Here is a 13,845-nt window from a genome sequence, read left to right as displayed (position 1 = left end):
CAGCGCTACATATATTCGGCCGAAGGCACTGAAGTTGGAATAGGGCCCTGTCTTAGCGGACAGCAAACCACCAGTCGGATGGTCTCCAGGGTCTATTCGTCTATTTCAGTCGTCGTCATGCTCGCTGCGCTGTCTTAACCGGTGAAACGTCCAGCACCCCTGGTTGCAGACTATACAGACCGGTGAAAGAAAAGAATTTGAAATCATGTTGGTGGTGGATTTCCATAATTACAATCACGTCATGAGAGTTTGTACCGAAACGTCGACTCATGTCCTTGCCTTCTTGCCCTCCTTATCATTGATCCTCTCTTTTCCTTCCTCACATCTTGGTTTTCGTCTTTTCCGATTTACCCACGGGAAATACCCACGGGGGAGGAGTTGTCATATTGCCACCTCATCATTCAGCACGATGAACGCCAAGAACAATCAACAGGGAAAGTCTTCCCAATGATACTCTCTCCCACTTCACCTCCTTTGCATTCTCATGAAAAGGGAAAACGGTCCTCAAAGGGGGATCATCCACACCCCACACACACACTCGCACACCCCATATTCACGACTGAGCCCACTCATACTTTGTCGGGGCCTCCGCCAGACGCCACCACCTTATCAATGATCCAAGCAGCCCAGTCGCCCTTGACCACGACGCTCAGGACGGTCCGCCAGCTGGTCCAGAGCAGGGACCCCAGGTGGGCCGCGGCCCAGAGGACGGGATTGTAAACGGCGGCGGTCCAGCCGAGGCGGGCGAGGCCGTAGTTGATGAGCACGCGAAAGGGCGGGTGGCTCAGCAGGACCACGGGCAGCGCCGTCGCCGGCACCAGGGCCCAAGGGGTCAAGGCCCCCGACACGATCAGGAGGGCCCACAGGAACCACCAGAAGCCAACGTCCTGGACGACCTCCTGGTGGTCCATGCCCGCGTTGTAGAGGTCGGGGAGACTGCCGCCGCTGTTGCTGCCGCCAACGTCTCCAACAACAAAGACGTGGCCGTTACCGCGGCTGCTGTTCGTATTGGCGTCGACTGCCGCCTGGACCTTGAGCCCTTCCCGTACCACCTCGGAGATGAGCATTGCAAACACAAAGAGATACGTCCACAGCGTCCATCGTAGCAGACCCGCGAGTGTCCGAGGGTTTTTGAGCAGGTAAATGGTCAGGACGAGCGTCCATGTCACCGGTATCGCCAGGATGAGGAGGTACATATTTCTCTCCGTCCCTCCCTAATTTGAGCCCGAGTCAGCGAGGCTCGTACCGTCTCTCGGCACTCCGCCGTTTGGTGGTGAAATAAAAGTATCTAATTGATGTCTGTTGATGAATCCGTAAATGGGAACTTATGTCGCTCAACTGGAAAATTGTGCTGTGCTATTGGTTGTATGGGTTTCGTGAGACACGACGCACACATGATGTGTTCAGCCATGATCTCAGGCCAAAGAATGCCAGTCGGGTTCCTGGGGTAATACCAAAGTGTAGACTGGGCCCATTGATGAACCTTTTTGTTTTCCTTACCCGCATGCGGGCATGCGATTAGACGGGTGGTAGATTGAACGACTTTTCTTTGTTTGCTGATCATTAGTACACTCACTGCAGCCCGTTCCATCTAGTCAGACTGCACCAGGGGCTTTGTTGTATCGTTTATTTGGGCTGTGGAATATACAAGATAATTTTATGTAAACCATAACCAATTAGCTGCCTGCCCCTATGTACATTTATTTGTTTTGATTTTGTTTTAGCTGGTCTCTGCGAGTGCTTTATTCCCTCACGAACAGACCGGCCATACCCATACCAGTACCGACACACATGCTGACGACACCAACCTCGCCGCCCGAGCGACCCAGACCGTGCAGGAGAGTGCTCGTCATGCGGGCACCAGTGGCACCGAGAGGGTGACCAAGAGCAATGGCGCCACCGTCGGGGTTGACCTTGCCCTGCTCCCAGTCCTTCTCGAGGCCGAGCTCGCGCACCGAGTAAATGGCCTGGCTGGCAAAGGCCTCGTTGATCTCCCAGCGGTCGACGTCCTTGTTCTCGATGCCAAACTGGCTCAGCAGCTTGGGAATGGCCAGGGCCGGGCCGATACCCATCTCGTCGGGCTTGCAGCCGACGGTGGTGGCGCCAACAAACTTGCCAATGATGCTCGACGTCAGGCCGAGCTCGGTGGCGGTGCTTCGCTTCATGAGGAGGGCGGCGGCCGCGCCATCGCTGACCTGCGACGAGTTGCCGGCCGTGCTGGCACCGTCGGCCTTGAAGGCGGGCTTGAGCTTGGCAAGGCCCTCGAGCGTCGCGTTGCTGCGGATGCCGTCGTCCCGGGTAACCTCAATGGTCTGCTCCTCGCCCACCTTGTTGCCCTGCTTGTCGACCTCCTGGAAGCGCGTCCGGACCTTGACGATCTCGGCGTCAAAGGCGCCGTCCTTCTGCGCCTTGGCGGCCCGGCGGTGCGATTCGACCGCAAATTCGTCCTGCTCTTGCCGGCCAACCTTGTACCGCTCAGCCACGTTCTCGGACGTGAGACCCATGGCCATGATGCAGTCCCTGGCGTCCTTGTTCGGGCTGTCCTTGAGCTCCGGCCACAGGTCGACGGGGATGGCGCGGCTGCCATAGTTGCGCGTCATGCTCTCCATACCAGCAGCGATACCAGCACCTTCAATCATGCCCGTCCGCAGCTGGGCGGCCACCAAGGCAACACTTTGAAGGGAGGAAGAGCAGGCGCGGTTGGTGGTGTAAAGCGATGTCGAGTTGGGGAATCCAACGTGGTTCATGGCCATACGGGCGGCCTTGGAACCGCCGAGCTCGGAAAGAACGACACCTACGGCCACGTCTGAGACGGCCTCGGGCGGCATGTTGGGGTTCGCATCGAGGGTGGCGCGAAGGACAACGGAGAGCAGCTCCTCGGGGTAGGCATCCTTGAGCTGGCCACGGTAGGACCGACATACGGGCGTCCTCAGAGCTGAAAGGATCACAATATCTGAGGGCGCCTTTGCGAGGACATTGCTGAGGCCTTTGGGCAACGCCATGGTGATTGTTCGGTTTGTGGAGTCCGGCTTCGGCGGGCGCAAGCTGGGCAAGGGACTTAGCTGCGGAGAGGCACGTTGTGCACGAGCAATTGACTCCTGTAAACAAATATTATTGAAGGTTACAATCCCTGAGCAAACTACGCATCGGAAGAAGAGCACACAAAGATAGAAAGAAGAGCCAATCTTGGAGAATGGTGAGAATACCCCATGGGGACAAACACACCTAGCCCCAAAGCTGAAGCTCCCGACTTCAACTGCCATTCCGGAAGTGGGGGATAAAAGCATTCCCGGCCCGCGCCCGGCCAATTGATTATGAGACAGGAAGCGATTTCCGCCGCGTCGGCAACGATCCCGGCTAAGAGACATGGCCTGGTTGTCCCGACCTTTTTCTCACCATTGTTCATTATTACATGGTCCAATTGTCCGACATAGGACACAACAGCTTAGGTAATCCACTCATGAGATGCAGCTCTGCTTATGGGTAGAACTATCTGCGTATTGTAACTTTATTTGTCTGTCAAGCTTCACGATTGCTTATTTGCACTAACCTAGATGAGTGTCTGAATATACACACTATGTGATTGTTGACAAGACAAGAAGCGCGATTTCATCTTTAATTGCTGATTGTACTTTGTTCTATCTGTTTGATGCTATCTCTCGTCCACAACTTTTCCCATGCACTCATTTTCGATACCGTTAGCTCGGTCAGTCATTCAAATTTCTTGACATCCGCTCGTATAAAGCAAGACCATGTTCAACTGGAAGGGTATAACACAAATTCGAGTAAAAATCAGGGAACGCCGTCAAGCAATCCTGCCTCTCCAATCATGGCGTGGTCATGAACCGTAATTTCATCTTGATAACTTGTTTGTCGTCCGATCCAAGCACTTTTATGCCCCTTACTGTCCTGTCCCAAATAATTGGATAAAGACTCTGTGACTCAGTCACTACCTTTACGGGCTATACTGAATACCCAAGCCGACCCTACGAGCATCCGCGCTTCTCGGCTCAACTCTGAGTTTCTTAGCAGGGCTGGTGAAGGATTCGTGTTTGCCATCTGTGTAGGCAGATTGATGACCAGTGTACTTGCGTTTCTCTGCGCCGAGACCAGGTTTGGTGATTGGGGCGAATAGCCGTGTCTGAAGCTTCATACTCCTCTCAGCTGGTGCCGGTGTGGCATCGCGGGAATTCCCAGAACTTGCAACCTCGTCAAAGCTCTCGCGAGGATCCCGCCGTAGCATCTCGGACGCTGCCTGGCTCGCTTGACTCTGGTAAACTTCCTCGCCGCCCTCAGGCCGACGATGGGCTCGTGATACCGATCTGTCGGATGATGCCGACATCATTGACCTATTGACAGCAGCCATGCTAAGGGCGGCTCTAGCAAGCTCCTCATTATCGTCGGCTGAAATTGTACTCTCCCTGCTCTTACGTCTTTGGACAGATCGCGGCTCGGGAATGTGGTGAATTGGCCCAAAACGAGGCACAGGCTCTGTCCGTGGGACAAGGTCAATGGAAGGCAGCAGCGTAGAGTGTTGGCCACGGGGCTTGGCCATGGGTGTCGTCGGCAAAGAGGACATGGATTGCGCTCCGCGAGTGTGCTTGGGTTGCGTTCGAGGCGTGGGGTGGTGACTGCTGGTCGGTGTCGAAGGTGCACTGTTATTATCATGGTTGAGCGCTTGAAGAAGCACTTGGAAGCCGCGCTGGTTTTCGTCTTCCTCCCGGCGATGGGACCTGGGCGTCTGCCGTGGGGTTGTGCGATGTTGCTGGGGAGAAACTATTGGAGGCAATCTGGGCATGACAGATCCATGCAGAACCCCGCCCGGGCTACGAAGAATATTAAAATGTTCTCGATTTTCTCGTATGCGTTGCAGGAGTAATTCGCGGTCATCCGTCAGGCTTATAATCTCGTCCTCTTTCTGTTGGAGTACCTTCTTGAACCTCTTTTCCCGCTTCCTCAAGGAGTCGATGTCGTCGCAAGCCGCTTCGTAAGAGGCCTTAAGCTGGATGTACTTGAGCTGAATACTTTCAACGGCCGCTTCTTGGTCGCGCCGAGCCTGTCGGGCACTTTCGGCCACGCGCAGGACCTCGACTTCACGTTTGGTCATCTCGTGCTCAACAGCAGCTCTCTTGGCTGCCTCGTCAGCCTGCATGCTTAGCAGGTTATATTGGAGCTTGTGATGAGCGATTTCCATCTTCAGACGGGCGTTGTCCGACAAAGAGGCCCTCAGCATTTGACGCAAATCATCGGCGGAGGCGTCGTCAATCTGCTCTCCGGTGGGCGCAGCGTGGTCTGCAGGTGCCGCGTGACTATCACGGCGCAGAGGGGCGGTTGTGGTTGCTGGCGGCGAAAACATGCTGGATCTTTGTAAGCTGGTATAACCCAATGGTTGTCCCGCGGCGCCGTTGGGTTGTGGTGGTTGAGATGAGGGCGGCGGGGTTAGCGACGAGGGAATGACTAGAGGGGAAGCCGGCCGGTCGTCGTTGAGTTCGGTCTTGAAAGACGATGCAGGATCTGCGGGCGAAGAGGGTTCCTCTGTTGAAGGGAGTGACTGTTGTGAGAGGATCATGGCAGCTTCCGGCGGGGTTGAAGGTGCGTCGCGGACGACGCCGTTTGGTTGTTGTGTGCCTGCTGTCATGGTGCGAATTGGGGGATGAGCTGAGCTGAGCTGAGCTCGGGGTATGAGTCGAGCGGGCGGCCTGATGGTAATGCGATTGATACTTGAAGCCCACCGCGCACACAACGCGAAAAGGTCTTAGCACTGACTGACAGTCTTTGCTGCGGTAATGAGACCAAAGTGCCTTGTCGCAAGTTGACGCGGAACCAGATACTGAAATGTAAGTGTGAGAGCGATTATGATGGAAGGCCGATTTGGCGCATTGGGAAAAGGCGAGCGGAGCAGAAATGGGCAGGTTGGGTGGTTGCGATAAGTGATAAGACCTTTGAGCGGAGCAGTCTAGTAGACCAGAGCCAGATCAGAGGTCTGACTCTCACAAGATCCAATGGATGGATGGATGGCTACCTAGGCTTGTTTCCAGAAATCATTGCATTCCACTTCATGAAAAAAAAAAAAAAAAAAAGACAAGAAATGCGGCATGAGAGAATTGTGAATAGAAGGCGAGGGGAACACGAATCGACGAAGGTGTACAGTTCAAAAGCTGAGAGTTGGCCTTTCTCAGCTGGGATCTGCGTGGTTGCCCAGCCAGCGGCAACCATAAAGTCAAAAAATTAGAAGGCCCAAAGGGGGATAACGAACCCCATGGGCACGGAGGAGGCTGGATAAAGTTGGCAACCACATGCCGCTCAAACTGTGTGCATGTGGCCTGCGTGTACATAAGCGACTTGCCAGGTTCTTATTTCTCATTCAGCATGATCTGGGTGGTCAGTACTATGTATTTCGGTGCATCCGGGGCCCCATTAATTCGCATCCTGGAATACTGAAGACGTACAGACACTTAACCCTCAGTCTTGATTGAACTGATACATCGCGCTTTAAGCAGTATCGAATCACGATTGCGGCTGGGTCCATACGTCATAATACATTTCCCCTAGTATATTCTTGCCATAGCGCTTGGTCAACATGCACCAAAACTCCTGCTTGCCATGTATTTACATTGATTGCATCTTGAAATTCAATGCAAAGATAGTCTCTCCTCTCTCAGCGACACACGGACTGGAGATTGCTGTTGCTCCTTCCCTACTCGAGGATATAATCAGGCTATGACTAGAGAGTCGCGACAGTCACTGCCAATTGGTATCTGCTTCGGGGAAGGATCAAATCCTGGACAATTGGCGATGAAACAATGTGCGGGGGTGACCAAGCCATTTGCCATGTTGAGCAGCTCCTCTGACTTCTCGTTTCAGACGTCCAGACGATATCATGATGGCAATTGACAATCTGGGGTTTATCACGGGATAGCCCGCGCCTAGCCCGTGTCTCTGTCTCTCTCTGTATGATCTTATTTCCCATCGAATCTTCTCCATGTTTGGGTCCCAATACCTACCACCTTGCTATCTAGGTTACGTAGGTAGGGATTTAGTAAACGTGCTTTGATCTGGAGCAACTGCACAAGAATGGCGGGCATGAAGTATGATCGCCTAATCTTCTCGTGTCCGAACTGCAGTGAAATGGCAAAACGGAATCTTACAGGTCTCGCTGTTCCAGGCTTAATTTTTACGTTAATTGGGCTGCAACATATCCCTAATCATGACCATCAATTACAATTTCGTATGCGTAGATGGCTTCCCCACCAATTTCAAGATAGTGGCTTTTCAGACTACTAATCTGTCATGAATCGTTGTTGGCGAAATGATGAACCCCATATCATGGATGGCCGGGCAACAAGACGAAATTATACCTGACTTTTGAACACTTTTCCCCTTTGCAATACTTAACCAATTGATGCTCTTGCTGCTCTTGATACTCGCTGTGCAGTGAATAAGGTAGCCGCATAGAAGGGAGCGTCAAACGTGCCGTCCGTCCCAAACTCTTACTGCTACGTGCTACTTCCCAGGTACCTACCTAATTTGAACCCACTGAAGCCTCCCGCAAAAGCCTCATTGATCTCAGTGCGTACATTCGGCCCGCACCGAGACGATATACTACCTACCAACCCTTTACCCGACCTAGGAACGGTTGGTACGGATTGCCCCTCGCCAACACTGGCTTGCTTTGGAGTAGGTCAGGTCTGGTCATAGCCTGGCGTCACGTACTTCTTCTTCCTAGGTATTCCATGCTGCCCAACATCGCCACGTATCAGGGCCTGGATGGTAAAGAGGTGGTAGCACTGCGCTAACCTAGGTGACTCAGTCCACATCCTGGGCGGCCAGCGTGAGCGGTTGTACTCTTCTTTCTGCGACTCTATTTGGCCTCGTGCTGGCTCTGCATCTGCATCTGCATCTGCACCTGCACTTGCGCCCATCTGTGTCTGTCTGGACACTCATCCAACGACTGTTCAGCTTCCTGAGCTGGTCCCCCGGGAGCACCCAATCCAACACCCCGCTCCGCGCCGCTGCGGGCTCGACTGCGTATGAAAGCATAAATTGAGCATGGATCAAAAACGTCTGAGCACCTCGACGACGACCAATAGGTCCAGCGCTCTTCCGAGGCCAGTTTCGCGACTACCACAACCGAGAGCTTCAGGCATTCCAACGCCCGCGTCTTCCATCCGAACAGCTCCGTCTGCAGAGGGCCTCCGAGGCCGCTTCGCCCACCCAAGAAGTTCGGTCGAAACAAAAGCTTCAGAACCTGCCAACGGATCCCGGCTCCGGACTCCCGCCTCGAGAGAACAGCTCAGGGCTACCAGCACCGGTCCTTCAACGCCGTCGCGGAGACCCCAGAGACTAGCAGGTCCGCCGGTGAGCTCGCAAGTCGCCCTCAGAGGCACCAAAACCAGGAGTATATCTCAAGAACCTAGGGTTGAACGCGCCACGCAGGCAGCTTATGATGGACATTTCAAACAATCTCCTGTTGTGGGCAGGCGGCCGTCAGGCCAATCCGAGTCGAGCACTTTTCTGAATGGGTCTGCTATCGACGAGGATGGCCCGCACGAATTCTCGCCGTCACGCCCAACCCATGAAGATGTTAGCTCTGATGCGCTAGGAATCCACTCAGAGAACAGCAAACCAGGAATGTCTCTTGCTGAGAGGACCATGGAGACGCTCTCACAGCTGACGTCTCCGGCAGCGAAGCGCCGGGGATCGAACTTTTTTGATCCTGAACTGGCATCCCGGCGGCCGTCTTCCCGTGCTGCGAGTGGAAGCTCACGACCTGGTTCCAGCCATCAACATGATAGCTCAAGCGTTAGATCTCTCAGTCGTCCGAGTTCTCGATTGGGGCCACCAGAAAGCGTATACAGCAGTCTCAGAGCCCCCTCGAGCACACACAAGCCGCTGCCAACTAGTGCACAAGAAGCGCAATTTGGGGCAGCTTCTGGGCTCGTGAAGCCACTTTCTTTTCGTGGAGCTGCGGGCGCGAAAAGGGCTTCATCGAATCCACCATTATCTGCCATTGGAAGACGGACACCTAGTCCGGAAGACTTGGATGATATAATGTCCAAACCCGAGACTCTCACTCCAGTATCTCGCTCACTAAGGCCGAAATCTGCAATCCCGGGATTATCCAAAAAGTCTTCATCTACAAGCCTTGGCCAGTCGTCAAGTAAACCCTCAGTAAGCCCGGCGCGGCGACCCCGCAAAGGATCAGCAACATCAACACAATCTTTAGCTACCATGAATACTGCCTCATCGTTTAAGGAACGCAACCTTTCTAGCGCGTCAACCATTTCTACGGCTCTTACGGTTGATTCGGTTGAAGAAAGTCCATCGGCAACTACTGGCCCAAAATCATCATCAGCATTGCGAGAGCAGATTGCAAAGGCCAAGGCTGCTAGGCGCGCTGCTGCAAATCAACAGGCTCCCGTGACTACAGGAGCTGCGCCGCTCAAATCTCCCCTGATACCTACTGATGCTACGTTTGACTTTGGCCTCGCGGAAGATCCTTTCAATCAGAGGCAATTTGAAGACTCGAATCGAAAGGTGATGCAGTCGCGGATTGCAACGGCACGAACTACTGGTAGATTGAACATTGCCGCGATGGGGTTGAAGCAAATGCCAGATGAGGTTGTGAAGATGTACGATCTCGAGTCTGTTGGCCACGGGGCTAGCTGGGCTGAAAGTGTCGATCTTACAAGGTTGATCGCCGCTGACAATGAGTTTGAGGTTCTCGACGACTCCGTTTTTCCTGATACCGATCCCATGGATTTTGCGGACGCCGATGAGGGCAATGGTCACCAATTTGGTGGACTCGAGGCTCTCGACTTACATGGCAACTTACTGATGGCATTGCCGTTGGGATTGAGGCGTCTTCAAAACCTCACCTCCCTGAACCTTGTGAGTGCATCAACCATTTTGGAAACATGAAATTGCATTCTAACTACCAATGACCAGGCTCAAAACAAGCTGGCCAATGACTCTTTCGAGATCTTATCACAAATTGGCTCGTTGCGAGATCTCAAGCTCGGCGGCAATCTCCTGAAGGGCAAGATGAACTCGTCTTTTGCTTCTTTAGTCAATTTGGAAGCCTTGGATCTGAAAGGAAATGAGATTGACGCATTGCCGGACGGCTTCGAGCGGCTGACACGGCTTCGTGTGCTGAACCTCAACGAGAATTCATTCGAGTCTCTGCCTTTTGATGCACTTGCGCAACTGCCACTTACTGAGCTCTATGTACAAAAGAACAAACTGAAGGGCACATTGGTCGATGTAGAGGTCGAGGCGCTCCCGCATCTGCAGACGCTTGATGTCTCGAATAATCAACTGAGTTTGATCGCGCTAGGCCCAATATCCATGCCTTCTCTTCTTCAGCTCACAGTCTCGATGAATCGTCTCAACTCTCTGCCAGATCTCAGCACTTGGAAGAGTCTCATGACAATCAACGCTGCTGAGAACAGCATAAGTGCGTTCCCAGATGGGTTTCTTTCGTCCGAGAGCATTAAATCAGCAGATTTCACAAGTAACGACATTCGCGTCATACCCCCAGAAATTGCGCGCATGGACTCGCTTGCATTGCTTCGCATGGCTGGCAATCCGTTAAGGGACAAAAAGTTCATTTCCATGACAACAGAAGAGTTGAAAGACAGCTTAGCAACGAGGCTAACGCCATTGCCCGAAGAGCAAGCTGGTGTCGAGCAGCCTAGCAACGAAGTTGTTGAGTCAGCCGACCATGAGTCTTACTTTTATCAGCCAGGCAAGGCTCAGGGCCTTAGAGATGACCAAGATGACAACGAAAGCCGCTCAGATACGGACAACTTTGCGACGCCCCCAACGTCGGCGCCCCAATCTCCTATCGGAGCAAGGTCGAGACCTCTGAGCAGCCTGACATGGCCGATCAAACCCGGTGGCGTTCTCGACCGTGCCAATACGAACTCATCGTCGCTTAATCCCGTCATCTGCTCAAAGCTTGTTGGTGGTGACGCTGTTCGTGAAATTCGTTTACAGCACAATACTTTTCCCAGCTTTCCGGACTCGCTATCCTTCTTTGCCGACACTCTTACCTCTATCAACATATCTCACAATCGATTGGATGGCGAAGCATTCATGGGTGAGGGGTTCGAGTTTCCTGCCCTGAGGGAACTTCATATCGCACATAATCAGATCGCAAGCCTGGCTCCATTGATCACTCACCTTCAGGCCCCCAACCTTCAGAAGCTCGATATCTCTTTCAATCGTGTTGCTACGCTACCCGTCCTGCGCGAGTCATTTCCAAGGCTCGACGTACTCCTCGTCTCCAACAATCGACTTGAAGAACTCGATCCAACCTCGGTCGCGGGACTCAGGGTTGTGGCGGCTGACAATAACGAGATCGCACACCTCAACCCGCGTCTTGGTCTGCTGAACTTGCAACGTTTAGAAGTCACTGGTAATCGCTTTCGAGTCCCGAGATGGGATGTTCTCGAGCGTGGCACTGAAGCCACCCTTCGTTGGTTGAGGGGTCGAGTGCCCGTTGCAGAAGTGGATGAATGGAAGCAAAAGGTTGGCATCAAGGATGAGGACGATGACTTTGAATAGACCAAGGTCTTTCATATCTCGCTGTAGAAGTATTGTTACGAGGCTTGTGGTGAGCTGGGCACCTTTTAGCAAATCAAGTTATCGAATACGGGTGCAATGGGAGTTTTTGGGGGGGAAGCAAAGACAAGGGATACCATCTTGATTTTAGGGATCATCCCTACCAGGTACCCATTGGTACTGTGATATCCATTCATGAGATCGGCGTTGGGTGAGGAGGGGGTTGTGGATGCAACATGGATATCACGAGTTAGCGCAGTGGGAACGGCCTTGATCAGCAGATCTCTATACAGCAGTGATATACAAATGTTTGAAACAAGGCAAAAGGCGTATGAGAGGTTTATTTCTCGCCCGCCAAGCACATGCAGGTATTCCTTGTTCGAGGCCTTTTATTTCCGGAGTTTGCAAGTATGAGGCATGTTTCAGTAGATCATGGGTGAGAGGGGGGTTCTCCTACTACAATGTCGTGGGAATACCCATGTCTTTCGTAGACACGAGATCAAATAATACCATGAATGATGCAAATCATCAAGGATATGGCAAAGGGCAGAGGAGCACTGCCTCGGATAGAAATGCCTTGCGATAATAAACCTAACCCCACAATACATACCTATTCATAGATGCCGAACACCAGAAAGAAAGTGTTCTCTTCCGAGGTGGAAAGCAAGAGAGGCTGTTGAAGCGCAAGAAAAAGAACGCAGCAGGTGGCAGATCATAATGCCTTGGGTGAGGGTAAGGTGAGCTGATGGTGTGCCGAAAGTGCAAAGTGTTCGCCCCAGCCCGGGGTTGAACGATTTCTAATGACATTCCGCACATGCTGTCTGCTTATCCCATCTTACCCACTGCCCTCTTCCTCTATCTAAAGATCAAGTCAAAATAAAATAAAATAAAAATAGATCGAGATGAGATCGATAAAGAAGATTTAACCACGTGTCGTGGGGTTAATAGATATTAACCACGGGCTATCAGACTACTGTAGTGCAGTATAATCAAATGCAATACGAAGGATAGAAGACGGGGAAGAAGACTTGATTAGCGCCTGATTTTGTGGTAGTTTGTTCGCTATCCTATTACTACTACTAAACAGATGACCCGCGTTTACGACGGCGTCGTGCACGTTATTTTTTTTCTCTGACGAGTCAGTTTTAGTTCCAGAAAGGAGGAAAGAAAAGACGAGATTAAAATGAACGAGATATCAAAGTGACTATGAACCATCCCACAAGTCCCGCATCCGTCCAAAAGCCGCTGATGTCAGATTTCTCTTCCGGAGTTAAGATCTCAAAGTACCGTTTGTTTGGCTCCTCTTCTCCTCACAGGGAAACGTGACAACTAATACCGAGTATATAGTATTTGTCAATAGTAGATCTAGTAGTGAGGACATTTGGTGAGATTCTAGACATTGCTTATTTGGTTCATCTTGGTACCCCCCGTTTTTTTTTTTTTTCCTAAAATGGTCGTAATGACCAATGGACAAGAAGACACGGCGATCAGTAAACACAGGAAAGGGCGTGATTGGGCACGTCCACAATTTGCTTCTAAAAATAAAAATAAAAAATCATCATAATCTGGTCTTGATATTGCATTATCATGCAGCAACAAGAGAGTTGAAGTACGTGAAACATATGAAGGCTCAGTGGCGTTCAGGACGAGCTAGTCTTCAATCTTTCATATGAGCCTCTTTGGCGCGAGGGCTGTGCGTATCAGTGGACGGCAAACGTAGTTCGCCCAAGACTCATATCTCGGCAATAGGCTAATTGATGTAGGTGCAAAAAAAGGGAACAAAGTGGATGCTCGTGCGCAAAGCGTTGGTCTTAGTCTGCTTGCAAGGATGATGCACGTATGTAGTTGAACAATGAATCTCCGCCTTTTCGTCTGAACAAGTCGACACGCGCTCGTCTGATCTACTCCCGTAGCACTTCCGCCGCGGTAACTAGGTGTATTGCCTTGGAAGGGAAAGGGGGCAAGAGAGCCAAGACGTGATAAAGTTTCCCAAGAACTTTCATTTTCAATGAAGTGGCTTATAAATTCTCTCATGACAGGTTTCCCCAGACTACCAAAGGTACGGAAACGGAAAATCCTAGGCTCAGCTCATATCTGCAAGCGTTCCCACGAGATCCGTGAATAAAGTCGGATTCAACGTGGTCGGTGTGCTTGCCGCGGCTATGGCGTTGAAAGGTAAGTAGGTAGAAAAGGTCTCTGCATTTCCCTTGCCCTAGTAGGGTGTAGCGTTCCCCTCTGCTGGGACAGGATGGACCAAGTTGCAAAGCACTACATGATATA

At 51.9% G+C, this 13,845-nt stretch overlaps 4 protein-coding genes across 4 annotated transcripts; 1 reads left to right on the top strand and 3 right to left on the bottom strand.

Annotated features, from left to right (window-relative positions):
- Positions 1-569: 569 nt before the first annotated feature.
- Positions 570-1,196, bottom strand: PFICI_10362 (uncharacterized protein; the record flags this gene model as incomplete). Its single annotated transcript, XM_007838943.1, has 1 exon — positions 570-1,196. The coding sequence occupies one exon, from the start codon at positions 1,194-1,196 to the stop codon at positions 570-572; it is 627 nt and encodes a 208-aa protein (XP_007837134.1).
- Positions 1,197-1,742: 546 nt separating this feature from the next.
- PFICI_10361 (uncharacterized protein) lies at positions 1,743-3,002 on the bottom strand (the record flags this gene model as incomplete). Its single annotated transcript, XM_007838942.1, has 1 exon — positions 1,743-3,002. The coding sequence occupies one exon, from the start codon at positions 3,000-3,002 to the stop codon at positions 1,743-1,745; it is 1,260 nt and encodes a 419-aa protein (XP_007837133.1).
- Positions 3,003-3,955: 953 nt separating this feature from the next.
- PFICI_10360 (uncharacterized protein) lies at positions 3,956-5,638 on the bottom strand (the record flags this gene model as incomplete). Its single annotated transcript, XM_007838941.1, has 1 exon — positions 3,956-5,638. The coding sequence occupies one exon, from the start codon at positions 5,636-5,638 to the stop codon at positions 3,956-3,958; it is 1,683 nt and encodes a 560-aa protein (XP_007837132.1).
- A 2,411-nt stretch (positions 5,639-8,049) lies between these two features.
- On the top strand, positions 8,050-11,568 carry PFICI_10359 (uncharacterized protein; the record flags this gene model as incomplete). The annotated part of the gene is made up of 2 exons (XM_007838940.1): positions 8,050-9,891; positions 9,949-11,568. 2 exons carry the CDS (start codon positions 8,050-8,052, stop codon positions 11,566-11,568), a joined length of 3,462 nt encoding a protein of 1,153 aa, XP_007837131.1.
- Between the last annotated feature and the right edge of the window lie 2,277 nt (positions 11,569-13,845).

The sequence above is a fragment of the Pestalotiopsis fici genome, assembly GCF_000516985.1.
Source record: "Pestalotiopsis fici W106-1 unplaced genomic scaffold PFICI_Scf_7, whole genome shotgun sequence".
NCBI lineage: Eukaryota > Fungi > Ascomycota > Sordariomycetes > Amphisphaeriales > Sporocadaceae > Pestalotiopsis > Pestalotiopsis fici.
Note: the sequence above shows the minus strand (reverse complement) of the source record. Positions and strands in the feature narration are given on the sequence as shown.